This window comes from Cavia porcellus, unplaced genomic scaffold (assembly GCF_034190915.1).
Source record: "Cavia porcellus strain 051 isolate PalLab524CR breed Dunkin Hartley unplaced genomic scaffold, mCavPor4.1 scaffold_27, whole genome shotgun sequence".
NCBI lineage: Eukaryota > Metazoa > Chordata > Mammalia > Rodentia > Caviidae > Cavia > Cavia porcellus.
Window position 1 is genome coordinate 41,460,300 of NW_026947510.1, and position 18,739 is coordinate 41,479,038.

At 37.3% G+C, this 18,739-nt stretch overlaps 1 protein-coding gene across 1 annotated transcript in view; it reads right to left on the reverse strand.

Moving 5' to 3' along the window:
• Positions 1 to 18,086: 18,086 nt before the first annotated feature.
• Slc15a5 (solute carrier family 15 member 5) overlaps positions 18,087 to 18,739 on the reverse strand; it is an 87,179-nt gene continuing 86,526 nt past the window's right edge. The window contains exon 9 of the mRNA XM_063237580.1: positions 18,087 to 18,266. Within this exon, the coding sequence (XP_063093650.1) occupies positions 18,134 to 18,266 (133 nt within the window). The 3' untranslated portion in view covers positions 18,087 to 18,133. The remainder of the gene's footprint in view (positions 18,267 to 18,739) is intronic.

Below are 18,739 nucleotides of genomic sequence, written 5' to 3' on the forward strand. Positions count from 1 at the left end.
GTAGTACTATATTAAATAGGAGCGGTTATAAGGGACATCCTTGTCTTGTTCCTGGTTTTAAAGTAAAGGCCTTCAATTTTTGGCCATTTAGTATGATATTGGCTGTTGGTTTGTCATAGACAGCCTTTATTATATTGAGGTAAAGACCATCTATTCCAATTTTCTACAAGGTTCTTATCATAAATGAATGTTGGACCTTATCAAAAGCTTTTTCTGCATCTATCAAAATGATCATGTGATTCTTACATTTGGCTCTACTGATACAGTATACTACATTTATTGATTTATCTATATTGAAACATCCCTGAATGCCTGGGATGAATTCCACTTGGTCATGGTGTATGATCTTCTTGATGATTTGCTGCATCCTATTTGCCAATATTTTATTGAGGATTTTTGCATCTGTGTTCATTAGGGAGATTGGTCTGTAGTTCTCTTTTTCAGTTGGGTCCTTCTCAGGTTGTGGTACTAGAGTAATATTTGCTTCTAGGAATGATTTAGGAAGGATTGCTTCCCTTTCAATTTCATTGATGAGTTTGACGAGTGTTGGCATTAGGTCATCTTTGTATTTCTTGTAGAATTCTGCAGTGAATCCGTCTGGGCCTGGGCTCTTCTTTGTAGGTAAAGATTTAATTACATTTTTGATTTCATTAATAGAAATTGGGTTATTCAGCAGTTTTACATCTTCATGATCTAGCTTTGGTACTTTGTATGCTGTCTATTTTCTCTGTGTTATCAAACCTTTGACAGTAGAGGTTTTTGAAATAGGTGTTGACGATCTTCTGTATTTCTATAGGGTCTGTAGTGATAAACAAGATTTCTACTTCTTCATGTATTCCAGGTCTGTTATCAAAGTGATTGCTATCAGTGGATAAAAATTCTGTTTCAAGTAAAGTAAATGGGAAAAACATGTGCCTTAATCTTTCTGAAATAATAATGACAAGTAATGAATATATATCCTCAAATGATTTAGGAGCATAGAAGTTATTCATTAAATATTTGCTGATTGGGGAAGAAAGGCAAATAGTTTTTGACTAATATGTATTGATCATCTCCATGCTGAAGGGTCTTGGCTAATGTGTTAACAGATATGTTGATACAAAAAATACCTTAAAGTACATAAGGAAATTAAAACTCAGTGAAAGTAAGTAGCATGTCAAAGGGTGCCCAGCTACTAACTGGTAGAAACTTAGTTCAAACTCAGTTCTGTCTGACTTTCAAGCCTATGCATTTCTTGCTGTACAAGGATTTCCAAGGGATCTTATAAAGAGAACCACAGCTGAAAAGTGACTGCATGAATTTAGAAGATTTTAAGGAAGGACCAAATTTTTCTTTCTGGAAGTTATTTACTATGCACACAAAAAGGCATCTGAGAAGTCCTATAGAACTCAAACTAAGTTAAATTTATTAAATCCAGCATTTTATTATTAATCCTCTTCTTTTTCCATAATTTCTATGTATTGTATTGAGCTGAACTGAAAGAAATTCTTGAGATTTTACCAACTATGTAAGTGTTTACTTATGGCTAAATTACATCACCTCTCTGGACCTATTTTTCCTCTTAAAAATTAAAATCTGAGTAGACATTTTCCTAAGGCTCTTTATAAGTATAAATGCTTGATGACTCCTACCCATTTCTGTATGATCCAAGTCATTAAGCAGTTGAATGTGGTGGCACATTCCCAAGCTTAAGTCCAGCTTGGAAAACCTAAACACTCAGTGACGCTCTGTACCTATGTGATTTTTTTATTGGTTTTTGCCCAACAAATCTAGTCTTTCAGAGTTCTACTTAATCTATTTTCCAGCAGATTCTGGATGTTTCTGTGATAATATTTAGATCTTTGATCCATTTAATTTTCATTTAACACATGGTGATAGATATAGGTCTAGTTTTAGTCTTTGGCATGTGAAGAGCCAGTTTTTCCAGCACTTTTATTAATGAAGTTGTCCTTCCAGTGAATATGTTTCGACCTTTTGTCAAAGATTAGGTAGCTGAGTTTGTTTGGAGTTGTTTCTGTGTCTTTTCATCTGTTCCACTGACCTTCTGGTCACATTTTTGATCAGTACTGAGTTGTTTTTATCACAGTATCTCTAATATAATTTCAAGTCAGGGATTGGGGTGCTCCTTGACTTACTTTTGTTTCTCAGAACTGCTTTTGCTATTCTAGATTTCTTTCTGTTCCAATGCTTTTTATAGTTCTGTGAGGTCTGCTAGTGGTATTTTGTTTGGAGTTACATTATATTTGTATAGTAATTTTGAGAATGTGGCAATTTTCACTATGTTGTTTCTTCCTGCTAAAGAACAAGTGGTACCATTTCATTTGCTGACAACTTCTTCAATCTCATTTTTTAAGAGTACTATAGCTATCAATGCAGAGATCTTCTACTTCCTTTGTTAGATTGATTCCTAAGTATTTCATTTTTGGGGGGAATGATATTGTGAAGGGTGTTGTTTCCCTGATTTCTCTCTCAGTCAGTTTGTTATTTGTGTACAACAAGGCTATTGCTTTTAAGCATTGAGTTTGTATCCAGCTATGCTACTCAGTTTGCTTATTAAATCTATCATTTTTTTAAGTAGAGTTTTTGGTAGCTTCTATGTAGAGTATCATGTCATCTGCAAATAATGATAGTTTAACTTCTTCCTTTGCTATCTTTATTCCTTTTGTTTCTTTCCCTTGTATAATTGCTCTGGCTAAACTTTCCAGAACTATATTGAATAGGAGGGGTGTTAGTGGACATCTTTGATCTTGTTCCTGACTTCAGAGTGAAGGCTTTTAGTTTTTGTCTATTCAGCATGATGGTGTCTGTTGGTTTATCATAGATAGCTTTTATCAGATTGAGATAGAGACCATTTACTTCAGTATTCTGTAAAGTTTTTATCATGAGTTGGTGCTGGACTTTGTCAAAACCTTTTTCTGCATCTATTGAGATGATCATATGATTTTTGGCCTTGGCTCTGTTAATACAGTATATTGTATTTATTGATTTACATATGTTGAACCATTCCTGCATACCTGAGATGAATTCCACTCAATGTATAATCTTCTTGATGATTTACTGTATTCTGTTTGCCAGTATTTCACTGAGGATTTTTGCATCTATGTTCATTAGGGAGATTAGTCTATAATTCTCTTTCTTAGTTAGGCCCTTCTCTGGCTTTGGTATCAGGGTAATACCATGTATTTATGAAGTTGTCATGATTTCTTTTGTCATGGATTTTCAATTTCAATGCACTATGGTCTGCATGTAGTATGCATGGGATAATTTTAATTCCTTTGCATTTATTTAAGCATGTTTTATGCACCAATATGTGGTATATTTTGGAGAACATTCCATATGCAGTTGAAAAGAATGCCTATTCTGTATGGGGTGGTATGCTCTATAGATATCTATTAAGTCCATTTATTCAAAACTTTGATTCAATTATAATATTTCATTTCTGATTTTTTGTCTAGTTGATCTTTTTATGACAGTGGGGTATTGAGATCTCCCAATACAATTGTATTAGTGCTTATTTGATTTTTCATGTCCATTAGTAATTGTTTTACTTAGTTGGTTGTACTGGTAATTGTTGCATATATATTTATAATCATTATCTCTTACTGTTGGATTGTTCCCTTTACCAGGTTGTAGTGTCCTTCTTTATTGAATTGCTACCCCTTCTTTTTTCTAGATTCTTGTTGCATGGAGTATTATTTTCCATCCTTTGACTTTCAGTCTATGAATTTCTTTTTGAATTAAATGTGTTTCTTGTATGCAGCATTTTGTTGGATCTTACTTCTTGAACCATTCTGCCAGTCTGTGTCTTTTGATTAATGAATTGAGGATATTAACATTGATGGTTATCATTGATATGTATTGACTTATTCTTGTCATGACCCTTCTTGGTTTTGGCTCCCCTTTTTTCCTTTTCCCTCTAATTTTTGGCCTTGACTGGCATATTACTTCTGTTGGGGTTCATGGAGCTATAGTCCTTATTATCCTTTTCTAGAATGTCCTTCAGAACATTTTGGAATGATGGTTTAGTGGTTATAAATTTCCTTAGTTGTTCTTTGTCATGGGGGTATCTTATTTCTCATCAGTTTTGAAAGGTACTTTTGCAGGGTACATCAATCTCAGTTGAAAATTGTTTTCCTTTAGAATTGGAGTACTTCACTCTAAGCTCTCCTTGATTTGAGTTTGTGTTGAGAAGTCAGCTGTGATTCTGATTGGTTTTCCTTTGTACATGATTTGTTTCTTTCCTTAAAAGCTTTTAAAATTCTATTCTTGTGTCAAATTTCTGGAATGCTGCCTGTAGATTTCTGGAATCTTGACTGTAGATTTTTTTAGGTCATGGTTAATAGGAGTTCTATATACCTCATTTATCTGCAAATCAAATTCTTTTTCTCTACCAAGGACATTTTCCACTATGATGTTTATGAACATTTTTAAAGTATCATTTGTGGTACGTTCTGCTTTTTGCCTTGACTCCAATCAATCTTACGTTATTCTTCTTTGTCTCATGTACCAGATGCTGGATTGATTTCTCATGGTGCTTTATTAATTTTGAGAAACTTTTCTTTTCCTGTTCACTAACTGCAAGCCTGTCATCAGTATCTGAGATTCTGTCCTTATATTGGCCTAATCTACTTTGAATATTTTCAATGGAATTTTTGTCCTCCTGGATACCTGCTTGAATCTCCTGTAGATTCCATTCCTATGTATTCCATTTGTTTCCTATGCTGAGCTTCCCTAATTTTCTTTATTTTATTTGAAAAAATAAAACCAAAAGAAGAAAACCAATAAAAAATAAACCAGTGTAAGTGATACAGGACTTGACAACCTTACAAAACCAAAAATAGTTACTATAATATCTTTTGTTGTCTTCAAAATAGCTGCAGATACTTTTGAACATAGTAAAAATCATATAGATCAGAATAGAATAGAAATAAAGCCAAATAGTTACTTGTCATTATCATTCAACTTCAGACACTTTTGAGCATAGTAAAAAATCATACAGATCAGAATAGAAATAATAAAGACATTAGTAAATAAAAAATGGCTGCCATAATGTCTTTTTATCAAAACAGATCACTGGTAAATAAAAAATGGCTACCATAATATGTCCTTTTATCTTTCAAATAGCTGCTCATGCCATCAGATTTAACATAATCAAACAAAACAAAACCCAACCCAACAAAACAATGAAGATGATATGGTTTCCCTGTTGGGATCACTTCCTTTTTAAACTCATCTACTTTTTTTTTAAAAAAATCTATATGTGCTCTAGTGTCACTAAGCATGGTCCTTACTTTGGATACCATCTTTATAGTTATCTGAGAGATTATTTCTGATTTCATTTTTTCCAGAGCCTCATTCAATTGCTTTGTTGTTACCACTTCAGAGATGCCTGGTGGGGGCTTTCAGATAGTCTCACCTTTGGCCCCTGGATTTGCCTGTGGTGAACTGGGTGTCTGAGGTTGAATTTTCATTTTTTTAAAATTGTACCAGGGGATCGAACTCACGACTGCCTGCTTGCAAGGCAGGCGCTTATGCCGCTGAGCTAAATCCCCAGCCCCTTGAAGTTGCATTTTTAAGTTTCTTCTCCTTTCTTTCTTTCTTTCTTGCTTGCTTGCTTGCTTGCTTGCTTAATTTTTGGGGTGATACTTGTAAACTGCCTGTGGTGAGTTGCTTTATTACTTGTTTTTAGGACCTTTAGGTGATGACTACTTTTCTGAGGTATCTTCCAGATGTAGCTGGTTTTTAAGTTTAGAGTCTGTTGAGTCTTTCCTCTTCAGTTTGATGGCAAGTTGTTTATTTGGTTCAGGTCTTGGTCCTTTGACAGTGTCACAGTATTTTCTTTGACCCTTAGTCAGTTTCAGTAATGAAATACCAGGATCAACAGATGTTTAGAACAATTGTGTCAATTTTGGCTATAGAGCTACCAATAGTATGAAATACAACCTAGAAAATGACAAACTGAACTAACCCTTAATTTCTACTTTTAACTGTATGAATTAGATTTATGGTTAAATAACAAAATCTAAAACAAAACAGAAAATTATATGCAGTACATGACGGTCTCTCAATTGATATGTTAATTTTGCTCTCAGAGGTTAAAATTTAAAATAGGTTAAGGAGACAATAGAGAATTGGAAGAGAAAGAGTTAGATGTAAGGTTGGAGGACCATGGGAGTTCACACTAACTTGGGACACTGGTTTAGAAGACTGGAGGGAAAGACCAAAGGAAGAGATAAAAAGAACCGAACAGATCCACAAAGAGGCTAGGAACCATGTTCACACTTATATAAACACAAGAGCAAACAATGAAGGAGAAAGAAAGAAGAGAAAAAGGAAAAAGAAAACAAAAACTAAAAATCAAAAACAAACATAACAGAGAGTAAAGAAAAGAGAAAAAAATAAAAGAAAGGAAAAAAAAGTATATGTATGGGTTTGTCCATGTTTGTCTCTACTTTCCCTGGCAGATAACCTATGGAGACAGAGTCCTGATCCATGTTGCTTTATCCCAGCAAACCCGCAGTAGCTTTTTGGTGCAGTAGTAGGTAATCTTGGTAAGCCTACATTTTCTGGTGGAGAAAGTCACATTTGGCTCACTGTTTTCCAAGCACCTTCCATAGGTCTGAGACCTGGGAGCCCCCAGATGGAGCCAGCTGCAGTTCTGAGTTCTGATCTCAGGAGGTTCCAAGGTAGCTACAGGCCAATGGTACTTTCCTGCAGACTGAGCAGGCCTCAGCAAGACTGAGTACTCATTGCCCATCTGTGCAGTTCTTCACATCTTCGGCTTCCCTACACATCAGCTGCTCCCCTTCACTGCCACGTCTCTATGCAGAGGCTTCTGGGGTCACTAGCCATTACTGTCACCACGACTGTGAGTCCACAGCTTCGAATTGCTCCTCTTGCACAGTAAGTACTGTCTCAGGGAGAGGACACTTGCTATCTCCTTCTTCATTTCAGTTTTTCTCTCCACTCTCTGTGGGCTTCAATTCACACTTCAGATTCTTCCTGGGTCCGGGGCATCTGCTCCTCCATCTTGCCTTCCTTGTGTAGCTGTATTACAGCATCTGAATGGTGACTCTTTAAGATCATCATCTTCCCACATAATACACCCCTATATTCACTTTCATTCATGTGGTTTTTGCAAACTCAATGGAGTTTTTAATTTCCTGGATATCTGTTTGAATCTGTTTCATGGCTTTCATTTCTTTCTATGATTTGCATCATTTTGTATGCTCTTTTTAAAAAAATCTGTGTCTACTCTAGACTTGCTTAGTAAGTCCTTTCTCATGATCATCATTTCTTTATCTCTCCCTGTTTTTTTTTTTTTTTGTTGTTGTTGTTGTTTAAACCTGGGAGATTATTTCTGATTTCCTCTGTAGTCTCATGCAGCAGCTTTTCAACTTCTGCTGCTGTTATTTCAGAAACTTCAGATGGCCTTGATTTTCCTCCTCATTGTTCCTTTGGACTTGCTCTGGGTGGGATGGAGGTCTGGGGTTGGGTTTTTTCTTCTGTGTCTTGTCATTTTCTTTATTTTTTTCTGTGTTGATACCTTTAAATTTCTTATAGGACTTAGCTTTGTTACTAGTATTGAAGCCTTCCTAAGAAATTCTTGTTTTTGAGAGCTGTCTTCTATGTGTAAGATGTTCTTGGTTTTTGTATCTGTCCCAATATCTTAGCTTCCCAATTTATTAAGAATGATATGCTGCTGTCTATTTGGCTCAGCACCTGATTCTATGGTGCTGGGCTATGGTGATGGTTACAACCCCAGACAATCACAGTGTTGTTGTGAAAGAGAGAACAACTGATTATAACAATTATGGCTAAAGTAGTGCAATTAGCAGTAACAACAGCATCAAACATGGCCTAGAAACTGATAAATTGTGGTAACTCTTGAGTTGGTACCTTTAGCTATAGGGGCAAGATCTACAGTTATATAACAAAATCAAACATAAAACAGAAACTTGTATGTAATGAGTATTCCCCTGGTAGAGTGATTTTACCTTGTGGTGGGAATATTTAAGAGGTACAGGGGACAAAACAGAGAGACAGATGAAGAGAACTATAGTCAAAGCAAAGCTTTGGGATCCTGTAAGCTTTGGGAAACTGGAGAAGAGGGCAGGAAAGAAAGAATGAAGTAGAAAGCAGAAAAAAAAATTATTGAAGCAGATCAGGAAGATCAGGGATAATGTTCACTCACATGATGATTTCATAAGATCAAGAGAGATAGACGAGGAGAGATAGAGATAGATATAGATGAGGAGAGATATAGATAGATGAGAGATAGATGAGGAGAGATATAGATAGATGAGAGATAGATGAGGAGAGAAAGAAGACAAATAGAATAGGAAAAAAACCCCATTACGGATAAGCCTAAAAGAAGAAAAATACAACAAATTCAACCAGACAGTAAAAGGAATTCCTCTGGTATCCAATGTTCTGTGCAGTATCCAAATCAGTGGCCCACCAAACCTGTAGAAGGGTTAGTGCTGGATTGGATGCAGGGCTAATTTTGGCCTCTGGATCTGGCCAGTCATTAGCCAGTATCTTTCTGGATGGTCCTCCAACTTTTTCTTATCCTGCTTATCTCTTATGTTGATCTGCTAATTGCCGCAGTACCCTCAGGCAGTGATAGCAAGGCTTCTCCCAGTCCTGTGTACAGGTGACCCCTTCTGGACCTTTCACAGCCTGCTCTGTTCCATAACATTAACCACTTTCAAGTGCTGTGCTCCTTGTCTCATGCTGGTGGCTGGAAGTTAGAGAGAGGGCTGACTTTCTGTCAAGGGTGTTTGCACTGCTGATCACAGGGTAGGGGAGAGCTTGTTTTCCACTCTGTCCCTATAGCCCTGTGCTGCTTGTAATGCTGGTTTCAAGTCAAGGGAGTGGTAACTTCCCACTCTTTGTCCCTACTGTCACAGGTCATGGCCATGTCAATGGTCCAAGTCCCTCTCTTGTGCAGCTCACTGAGCAGGACAGGTCATGTTGTTTTATGGGCAGTCTTGAATGCAATGGCTGGTCCCTACCTTGTTTCAACTAGAGGTTCCAGTTAGCAGTTATGCTGCTTAACAGAGAAAGAAAAAATAAAAGAAGAAAAACAAAACACTAAATAAAACAAAAACCAACCAATCAACCCACCAAACAAAAACTGGTAGAGAGATCAGTCACTCTCCCCTGTCTATGCCAGCAAAATTTGTTGCTGGCTGCAGTGTAAGAGGTGAGGGGCCTTATAATCGAGAGCTGTCCTGTATGGATGGAGTTTGCTACACATTTGAAATATCTCTAATTTTTTATGAGGAACTTCCTGAGAATGGCAGTTTCTGCCTCCTTTCCGCTGGTAGTAAACTCATAGGCAACCCTGTGGGCTGGATAATCATTTTATGAAGTCCTATGACTATGTTTTATTTGATCTCCAAGTTTCTTATTTCAGATTAATTTGGTATCAGAATTATGTCCCTCTATTTCTGCCAGTCCCCTGTGTTTCTGGTTGATTTTCTCCAAGTGGTCTTTTCTGAAACACAAATCTGTCCTACTAATCTGTCCTTGAGTCTTGTGACCCAGTCAAACCCAGTGACTTGTCACTTCCAGAGTAAGCTGGGCTGTTTGTTTTCACACTTTGTATTTTGCTTATGCTGCTTCCTAATGGTACCTGGAATGCTGCTGTCCCTGTCCTTGTGTATCTAGCTAATATCTATTCATTTTTAAATGTACAAGTCAACAACAACATTTTGGGTCCCAGATAAAATTCCAAACTCTTGTTACTTACTTCCTTTGAGGAGGTGCCTCCTGTTCCCCTCACTTTAAATGTAGACCAAGCTTTCTGATTGCCTCAGCAAATAGAATTCAAGGTAGTGAAGCTTCCGGGATGTGACTTGAAGCATAAAAGACTATAGGCTTTCTACCTGATTTTCTTTCTTTTTGAGATGTTTGCCCATGGACACCAGCCTGCAAGCTCTGGAGAGGCACAAGTAGCCCATGTAGTAAAACAACATGAAGAGTCCCTGTGGAAAAGCTCCTAGTTGAAAGCCAGCATTTGCTGGCTGAGTCTCTCTCTGTCTCTGTCTGTCTGTCTGTCTGTCTGTCTGTGTGTCTGTCTCTGCCTCTATCTATCTATCTATCTATCTATCTATCTATCTATCTATCATCTCTCTGCAAAAATCTCTGCCTTAATGCACCTAATATTCTCTACAGCCTTAAGATCATACATGGTAAATGATGATAATGCACTGAAAGAGATATCAGTGATGAGGGAAGAAGAGAGACCTTGAGAAAGCATCCTGTTAGAATTTCTAGTGTGAAAATTCTTTTACTACCTATTGTGAATTAGGGAAAAGCTTGCAGGAGAGAATCCCTTTGAATTTCTCCACCTGCTCATCTAGCCAGTGAACTTCATGGCCCGTTACACATTTGTGCTCTTTTGTAATTTAAACCTCTCGTGTGCTGCATATGGCAATCTGCGCTAGCCGTCTGGGATGTGACTCCTGCTTCAAGAGTAATGGTAAACTTTGTAGCACCCACTGTCATTGTGGGAAGCAGGCCTGTTGTTGAAGTGTTATTATTAATGAGAATTACTGCTGGACAGCTTGAACTAGAGGATAATTTATTCTCCGTGAACTTCTAATTGCAGTAAAATGGCTCATTCACTGCCACACTTGTCCATCTTGCTTGTTACTGCCTTTTAGCCATGGTTAGCTGCAATGAAGCAAGGCAGAACTGCACAAGCTGCACAAGGAACAAAAGTTTGCATTTCTTCAGACACCATGGAAACAGGTCAAGGAGGATTAACTCATGTAAGAGGGCTTGAGAAATGGTATAAAGCAGTCTGAGGTGCTCAAGGGGATCATAATCAATTTTTCTGAATCAAGGTACCTACCATGTGTGAGAGATTGTGCCAAATTTGAAATCCATGTGTTCTAGTTATGTTCTTTTTGCTAAGACATAATACCTGACACTCATAACTTAAAGGAGGAAAGATTTATTTTGGCTCATGCTTTTCTGTGCATGGTCAACTGACTCCAAGACAAAAACAGTGTGGTGGAAGATTCTGGCCAAGGAAAGCTGTTTGCATTATGGCAGTCAGAAAGCAGAGAGCAAAAGAAGCAACCAAAAAGGGAGATATGTTATGCATTTTCTACACTCAGTGAAATACCTCTGCTGACTGGACCCACCTGCCTAATGAAAAGTCATCTATTATGCCCCATGATCTAATCATCTTCCAAAAGTTCCACCTCTTAATACATGAAGGTTTTGGAAGTCATTACAGATTTAAACCATAACATTCCTTCCCTGGCTCCTAAAAGACTCATATCCATCTTCTTATTAAAAATGCATTTAATCCCATTCTAAGAGTTGCCAAAATCTTAACAGTTCCAGCATCGCTAAAAAGTCCAAGTACAAAGTCTCTGAGATTCAAGCAAAACTGTTAGCAGTGAGTTCCTATGAAAACCAAAAGAAATTAAATATTTCCAACATATAATAGTACAAGGTAAACACACTATTCCAAAGTGGAAAAATAGAAAGAAAAGAATTTCACCAAAGTGAGACCAATACCCAGCATGGAGAACATCTTGTAGCTTTGTATCCAACACCTGCAGCAAATAATGATAAGCTGTCAGTCCAAGTGGCTTTGGCAGACCCACCCTTATGACATTGCTGGTTGTCCCACTCATGACCTTTCTCCTGAACTGCCTTTTATCACTGCCTGTGAACTTTCCTCTTTAGATGTTGCATGGTCCTGCATTCTCCAACTTCCTGGGATTTGCAGCTTATCACTCAGAGCTTTCTGTACTGTCCTTTCAGATGCTTATTGCCTTACCTCTTAGGCCTTCTTCTGTAATCTGGTGGAAGCCTACCTGACACCACAACTTTTGCATTCTGCATGCCTAGAAGATGATGCCATGGTCTGCCACCAACTCAAAGAGTAGTCTGGCCCCCTTCCATCATGGTTTCAGAGGCCTCTGAGTGGTTAAGTTTTGAGGAAACTCTTTCCTAGTTGGCTCTGAATGCACTGGGGTTTCTGAGGATCTCTTCTCAAAGTAAACTCTTTTCAGTCATCCTCTGAGCCTGCAAAGGGCGGGGTCTTACTAATTCTTGAGGTGTCCATGAATCATTTTTCCTGGTTCACGCAAAGTACTTGGCTAGTTTTTAATGTTAATGTTTTCAGCAACTGCCTCCTCCATGGCCCCAAATTTACAGACACTTCCTAGTAGACCATTCCCTTTAATCTCAGTCTCCTACAAAGTCTCAGAATATGAGCAAATAGACAATATTCTGCCAGAGTGTAACACACATGGCCTCTGGCCCAACTGCCAGTGGAGTCCTTATTCACAAGTGAAACCTCTTGAGTCTAGTCTTTAAAATCTTCTTTTATATCAGCATTATGGCCTTTTAAACTCTGATTGGTATCTTCCAACAAGCTTGGCTAGTAGCATTTTAGGACTTCTTTAGTTAGCATCTTCAAATGTTTCCAAATGTTCCTCCTCCCACAAATCAGTTCCAAAGGCTTCTAAATCACATGGTCACTTATATTCATAGCAATGACCACATTTGTATGGTGCCAAAGTCCCTTAGTTACATTCTTATTGCTGAGACACAATACCTGACACCCACAATTTAAAGGAGCAGATTTATTTTGGCCTGTGTTTTCAGTCCATATTCAGCCAGTTCCAAGGCAGAAGAGCATGGAAGAAGGATCTGATGGAGGAAAGTTATTCATACGGCAACCAGGAGGCAGAGAAAAAGAAAGGAGATGTGGAGGAGGGAGATACACTTTTCTCCTTAGTGAAATGCTTCTTTTGACTGAGCCCCACTTGCTAATAGCAAGTCTCACCTTCATAAACTACCCACCTTGCACAAGCCCACCTTTATACCAATGAGCTTTTGAAGAGGTATTCTAGATTCAAATCATAATATCATACTTGCAAATGACCCTTCACAGTGTTCACATCTGAAACTTGGACATTTTCCTCTGACATTTATGATAAGAGAACTTTTGCCTTTCTTAAATTTCACAAGTCCCCTCTTTCTCATTTTACCTCAATAGATTGTTTTGGAGAAATTCAAACTGTTTGTGATAACATGTATATTTTCTAGGTGATATCTTTTTATGGTAGGCAAGATGCCTTTCCCCTGATTTTTGTCAAATCTCTTCCTCCCATTGGTTCCATTCCTCCCTAATCTTCTATACCTTGTAGAATTATAGAATTGTTGCCTTGGTCTTTGCATAAATGTCATTACATGTGTTTCTCACAAGATGCTATCATATTAGCAGTCATTTGTCATAGGTTGTTGACTCATTATTGTATTTATATGAGATTTGGTCATTTGTAGTTTAGTGGGAGTAAGGAAAAATCTGATTCTCATCAGTAAATGGATTCAAACCTGTTTGTGATGGATGATATATAGGGATGTGAGTGCCACTGTTATTTAATAGTTAATAAAGTCTCTGAGTGGGCTTGTGACAGTGCATCATCTGGGGAAATGTTCCTAGTTGTCAACTACAATTCAGTCTAATATAGAGGGCCTTAGTGACCTGAGGTTATTCTTGATAATTTTACACTTAGTGGAAAACAGGGCTGGAGGGATCCCAGGAAGTCTGAGTAAATGCTAAAGAAACAGCCTACTTGACCTCCTGTAACCATCTTGATGTAACTATAACTTTTGTATGAGCCATACATAGCTTACATTATGACTTGAGGGACACTGGAAAAAAGCTCAGATGACAATTCTTAAATAAGTGTGTCCACTTATTGTCACAGAGTCTGAAACTCTGCTCTTGGAGTCATGTCTTTGGGGAATAAAAAAGGAGATAGTTATAAGGGAAGTGAGGGGCACAACCTGGGGGTTTTGAGCATTCAGTAATTGCTGACAGATCAGGTGATATTATTATGTACTAAGGTAGAAAAGAATTAAAACCCACTGGGCTAAGGCATGGCCTTCCTTGGAATTCTCCTGAGAATATATGAAAGCTTATTGCATGCAACAGCTATACTGAGGTCCAGCAATATAGAGAGGATTTGTCCTTAGATTTTGTAGTCAAATTCTGTTGGCCCACATTTTGATTCCATCCATACTACTTGTATAATTTTTGGAAAGTCATTAACTCTTTTATAGTTTGCTTTCTTGTTCATAAAATATGGTTAACAATTGTATTTCAAGAGTAATTGTGATGGATATAGGTTAGTATACTAAAACAATGTCTTATACTTAGCAAGTAGTAAATATCTTCACAATTAGTGTATATATTGGATGGTTACAGGAGGTCAATTTCTCTCCAATTGCCATTTCTTAAGTTTGGCACCAACTGAGGCCATTTTGATGAAAGGAGCATGGAAAGGGCATTCTAAGCCTGAGATCCCTTCTCCCAGTGGAGTTAGTCTCAGTGGGGTGCATTTGACAGCTTTAGACAATCTTCAGAACAGTGTGGGGCTCCATACTGTGGACTCAATGAGAGAGAAGAGGTGCTAAAAAAAATGCTAATATTTTGCTAATCATTTTATCCACATCATTAAATCCTGACACAATCTTTTTTCTCATACTTGTTCACTTTTGGGTGATCAGACGGTGTCCCACCATAGTGACTGAGGATGATCCAACATTGGTGATATTATGTTTGTTTTTATGAGGTGAAACTTTAGAGATGGACAGACCAAAACTCAAGTCTTGTCTGTACCATCTACAATCTCTATAGCTCTCAAAAAGTCAGTTACTGTCTTAGAAATACAATTTCTCATTTAGCAAATGGGCCTGCTAAAATATGCCTGCTTCTTAGAGTGTGGGTGCTAATCAAATGTGATAATATGTGTGTGACAGCAACTTGTAAGCTGTAAAGGGTGACATAGATATGAGTTATTGTTAGTGATTCCTTTAATGCTCTGTACAAGTACAAGCCAACCTGAATTTTAGCAACACCTGTGTGCTGTCATCGCTTGGCTGCTGATTCTATTTGAGAGCTTAACTCGTAAGCCTGTGAGCAGAGATTGTATGCTGGTTTCGCTCTCAGTGGAGGTGCTGTGTGACCATTGTCTGGCTGATCTGGAGTTCTAATGCAGTGGTTTTCTTCTCATAGAACAAAGGATCCTGGTAGTTCTCAGAAGTGATTATTCTCTCTCCATCAATTTGTAAATCACACAATATTAATAGGAAAGTTTTGGAATCATGAGCTGTTATTTGGTGATACTGTTACTTTGATAGCTGATAAAATGCTTTGGGAAACCAAGAGAATTAGAGGTTGGATAGGGTGGAATGAATGCCATAAATCAAGATCACCTGAAGGGGATATGAAAGATAAGGGATTAAGCCAAGTTAAGAGATAATAAGAGGAAATAGCCAAAGAGCTTGGGGAAAAAAATCTATCACTTTCCAGGAACAGATCCTTGGGTATGATTTTGTACTGTTAAAAAAAGTCACTGTGATGAAAATATTTTCACTTATAAATTCAAGTAATAAAAATATATTTTTGGGGTAATTTTGTATACAGAATCACTGTAGTGACTCTTGCCTACACTGGATTGAAGTATAATAAGAAGAAAGGGAAAAGGAAAGACTGTCACTGTCACTTGTGGACAGAATCAGATGGGGTCAGACCTATACTCTGCCTAAGACCTTGCCTTTCAGGTCTCAACCACGAACAGTAATACAGCACAGAGAGAGCTTCTCGGGGAAGACTGCATTTCCCCAACCTTTCACCACCACTGAATGCTGGAGCTAATGAGAGGCTGGCATTGACCCTTGGCACAAAGTGACTGGAGCAAAGGGAATGCTTCAGGGACACAGAAGTTAGTTGTCACTGTGTATATTACCAGAGAAATACAGTAGGGAGCCCAGCAGGCTTCTGCAAACAACGCATCCCTTTAAGTTAATTGGTGTTATATAGAAGCTGAAATGCTTCACTTATTTACAAAGCTGCAGATTTATGTAAAGCAAAACCAATTACACTTAATGCCTAAACTATTCCAGGTGCTCAGTGATAATGTTGCTAGGCACTAGAGAAGCAACTGCTGTGTGAATGCATCCTGTTCCAGTGGCAGTGCATGTAGTTGCTACCATTTAGTTAATCACAAGTGGCAACCCTGATGTGAGAATTGTAAGCTTTTTTGGTGTTTGCTTTGGGTCAACTTTATCATTCCACAGACTTCTCATCTCCAAAGACATAAAGAAAATATAATGAGCACTTTTTTCTATTATAATGCAGAAATTAAAGATGAAGGCAATAGGGTGTGTGTGTGTGTGTGTGTGTGTGTGTGTGTGTGTGTGTGTGAAGGGGGCAACAAAATAAGACAGATTCCGTTTATAGCTGTGAGACTCTTATGACTTTACATTTATACTGAGATGATGTGTTTACAGGTTTCCTGATCTTTCGAGTGTTCGTGAAACCCAAATTGCAAATTTGGCATTTGTACTTTTGTAGCAAGGAAATCTTCTAAGCCATGTCACGGTCTGCCCCGCTGTTTTGCCAGGGAACAAATGCTAAACAAAGAAGAGCTTGGAAAAAGTTGCTGAGAGGATCACACCTATCATTTTTACTTGTTCTCACAACAAACAAATAAATAAAAAATAGTTTGAGTGAGAAACACCTGGTGCTGTCAGCTGCATTTTTGCATTACAAATGCATATTATACCTAATCAAGTTGAATAGATCTTTTATTTTCCTGATCTAAAATATTTTATGTATACACAAGGAAGGTGCTCAACTGCACAGTCATTTGCAATCAGGTGATAAACCCGCCTACCGTCTCCAACATGAACTGTCCTAGAAAGCATTGCTCTCAAATTTAGAGAGCATCAGAATGACCTGATAATGAAAATCATCAATTCCTGGGCCCCAACCTGGATAAAAGTTTGGGTCAAAGTTGTCCTCATGGGGGCAAAATATATTCCCCTAAAGCAGCTGGTCCTCAATCAAACATTGATAAATGTTGTGACAAAGATACAGGATGTTAGTTTTATTTCATTAAAATAACAAGTTTATAAATTTCTTGGCTTATAATGGAACTTGATTTTTCAAAGTACATTTAAGTCGGTAACCATGGAGACCAAACAATGTCATATGCGCTAGCAGATTCCTCTAAGCATCTCTATTTTGTTTGGTCATTTACCCCCTTCCCAGTAAACATTTGATCTGCCATAATTTTCTTTTTTCCTTTAACCCCAAGAAATCCATCATTGACACTGATTTTTCAGTTTCATCAGTATGTGGGTAGTCTTTGTTAAGGATCTCTATTTTAGTCACAGTACTTTTTTTTTTGACAGTGGATGTTCTTTTTTTTTTTTTTTATTTAAGAGGAAAAAGAGAAAAACACAAAACAAAACAAAGCAGTGTAAGGTTACATATAATACAGAACTACAAAAAAAAGCATAACAGTAAGAAATCACCTGTTAATAGATTACATATTATCATCTTGGAAATAGTTGCTCAAATCACAGTATCAAAGAATACAAAGTAGACATTCAAACAGAGAGACTACAAACAGCTGTGTTCAATGATCCAAAAACATTAATATAGTCAGCTATTCAACATCCCTATACACACTTGCTGTTATATCCGTTAGAGCTCTTTTTTCCCCTTCCTCTCTTAGTCACAGTACTTTTGAATTCAGAGAAAATTTTCTTAATAAAATTGTATCATGATAGTATGATATCAAGATCAAATATAGCAGAATTATATTTATTTATTATTACTTACATATATAGCATATGATCACAATGTCTAAGATGCAATATAGGCTCAATAAATCTACAAAAAGAAAGAATATTACAATACTGTTTCTTTGTTTCTAATGACTCCTTGAAACTCTGAAAAAGATCTTTTATGTTGCTTTTATTGGTTGAACCATTGTAAAAAGTTGTATAATATTACTGGCAGATGAAGAATTGCCATTTTCTGGCCAAAAGGTAATTGCCTAGGCTTTGAAATTATTTCATTAATTTAATACATAGCATGTTAATACAAAAGCATAATAGTTTATCAAGAAGTTCATAATTGGTCTTTGTTAATTAAGTACACAGATTATATTCATAAAGCCAAGCTATTATATATTGATTCTACTAAAAATGCATAAAATGTTAAATTGAAGAAAAAATCCCAATGAACACTGTGCTCATAAGACAGGAAGAGTCAAATATAGTTTCATTCGGCTGTCTCTCAAAGATCAATACTTGAAGAAACTTCCTGTATACTGCCATAAAATTTCAGAGACTTTTCGTGGAGAATAAGTGTTTCTTCAAGATTACTTGCACTGAGGTTCTGAGCATTAAAATGATTTAGATTACAATATCTAAAAGAAAGAAAGAAAGAAAGATTTTCTTAGGACCAGATGTAGATGACTTGATAAATCATTTCCTGTTCTCCTGTGCTTGTCTGCCTTTTATGATGGGCTCGTAGATATTGGCACAGCAAAGGTGATTATTTAAGAGCCCTGCTCACCAGGAGTCTTTAAAACAGGACAAAGAAGTTTCATTGTGTACGAAGGGTCTTATAAGGACCTTTAGGTGGTGCTCTATGACAACCTGTTCCATTACAACCTGTCTCATCAATGCCCACCGTAAGAGAGATGTGGAGCCCTGGCACTTTATAAATGTCACGGCTGCCACGATGCATAAAGGCATCAGATGTACTGGGTTTTTGTGAAATTGGTGCTGGGACTACTTGGTGTTGAGACCTTGTTGGAGATGGAGGCCATGACTGTATTTCTAGAATGTTCACCCTCTATTCTCAACCCAAGACTGTATTTCTAGAATGTATTTCAAG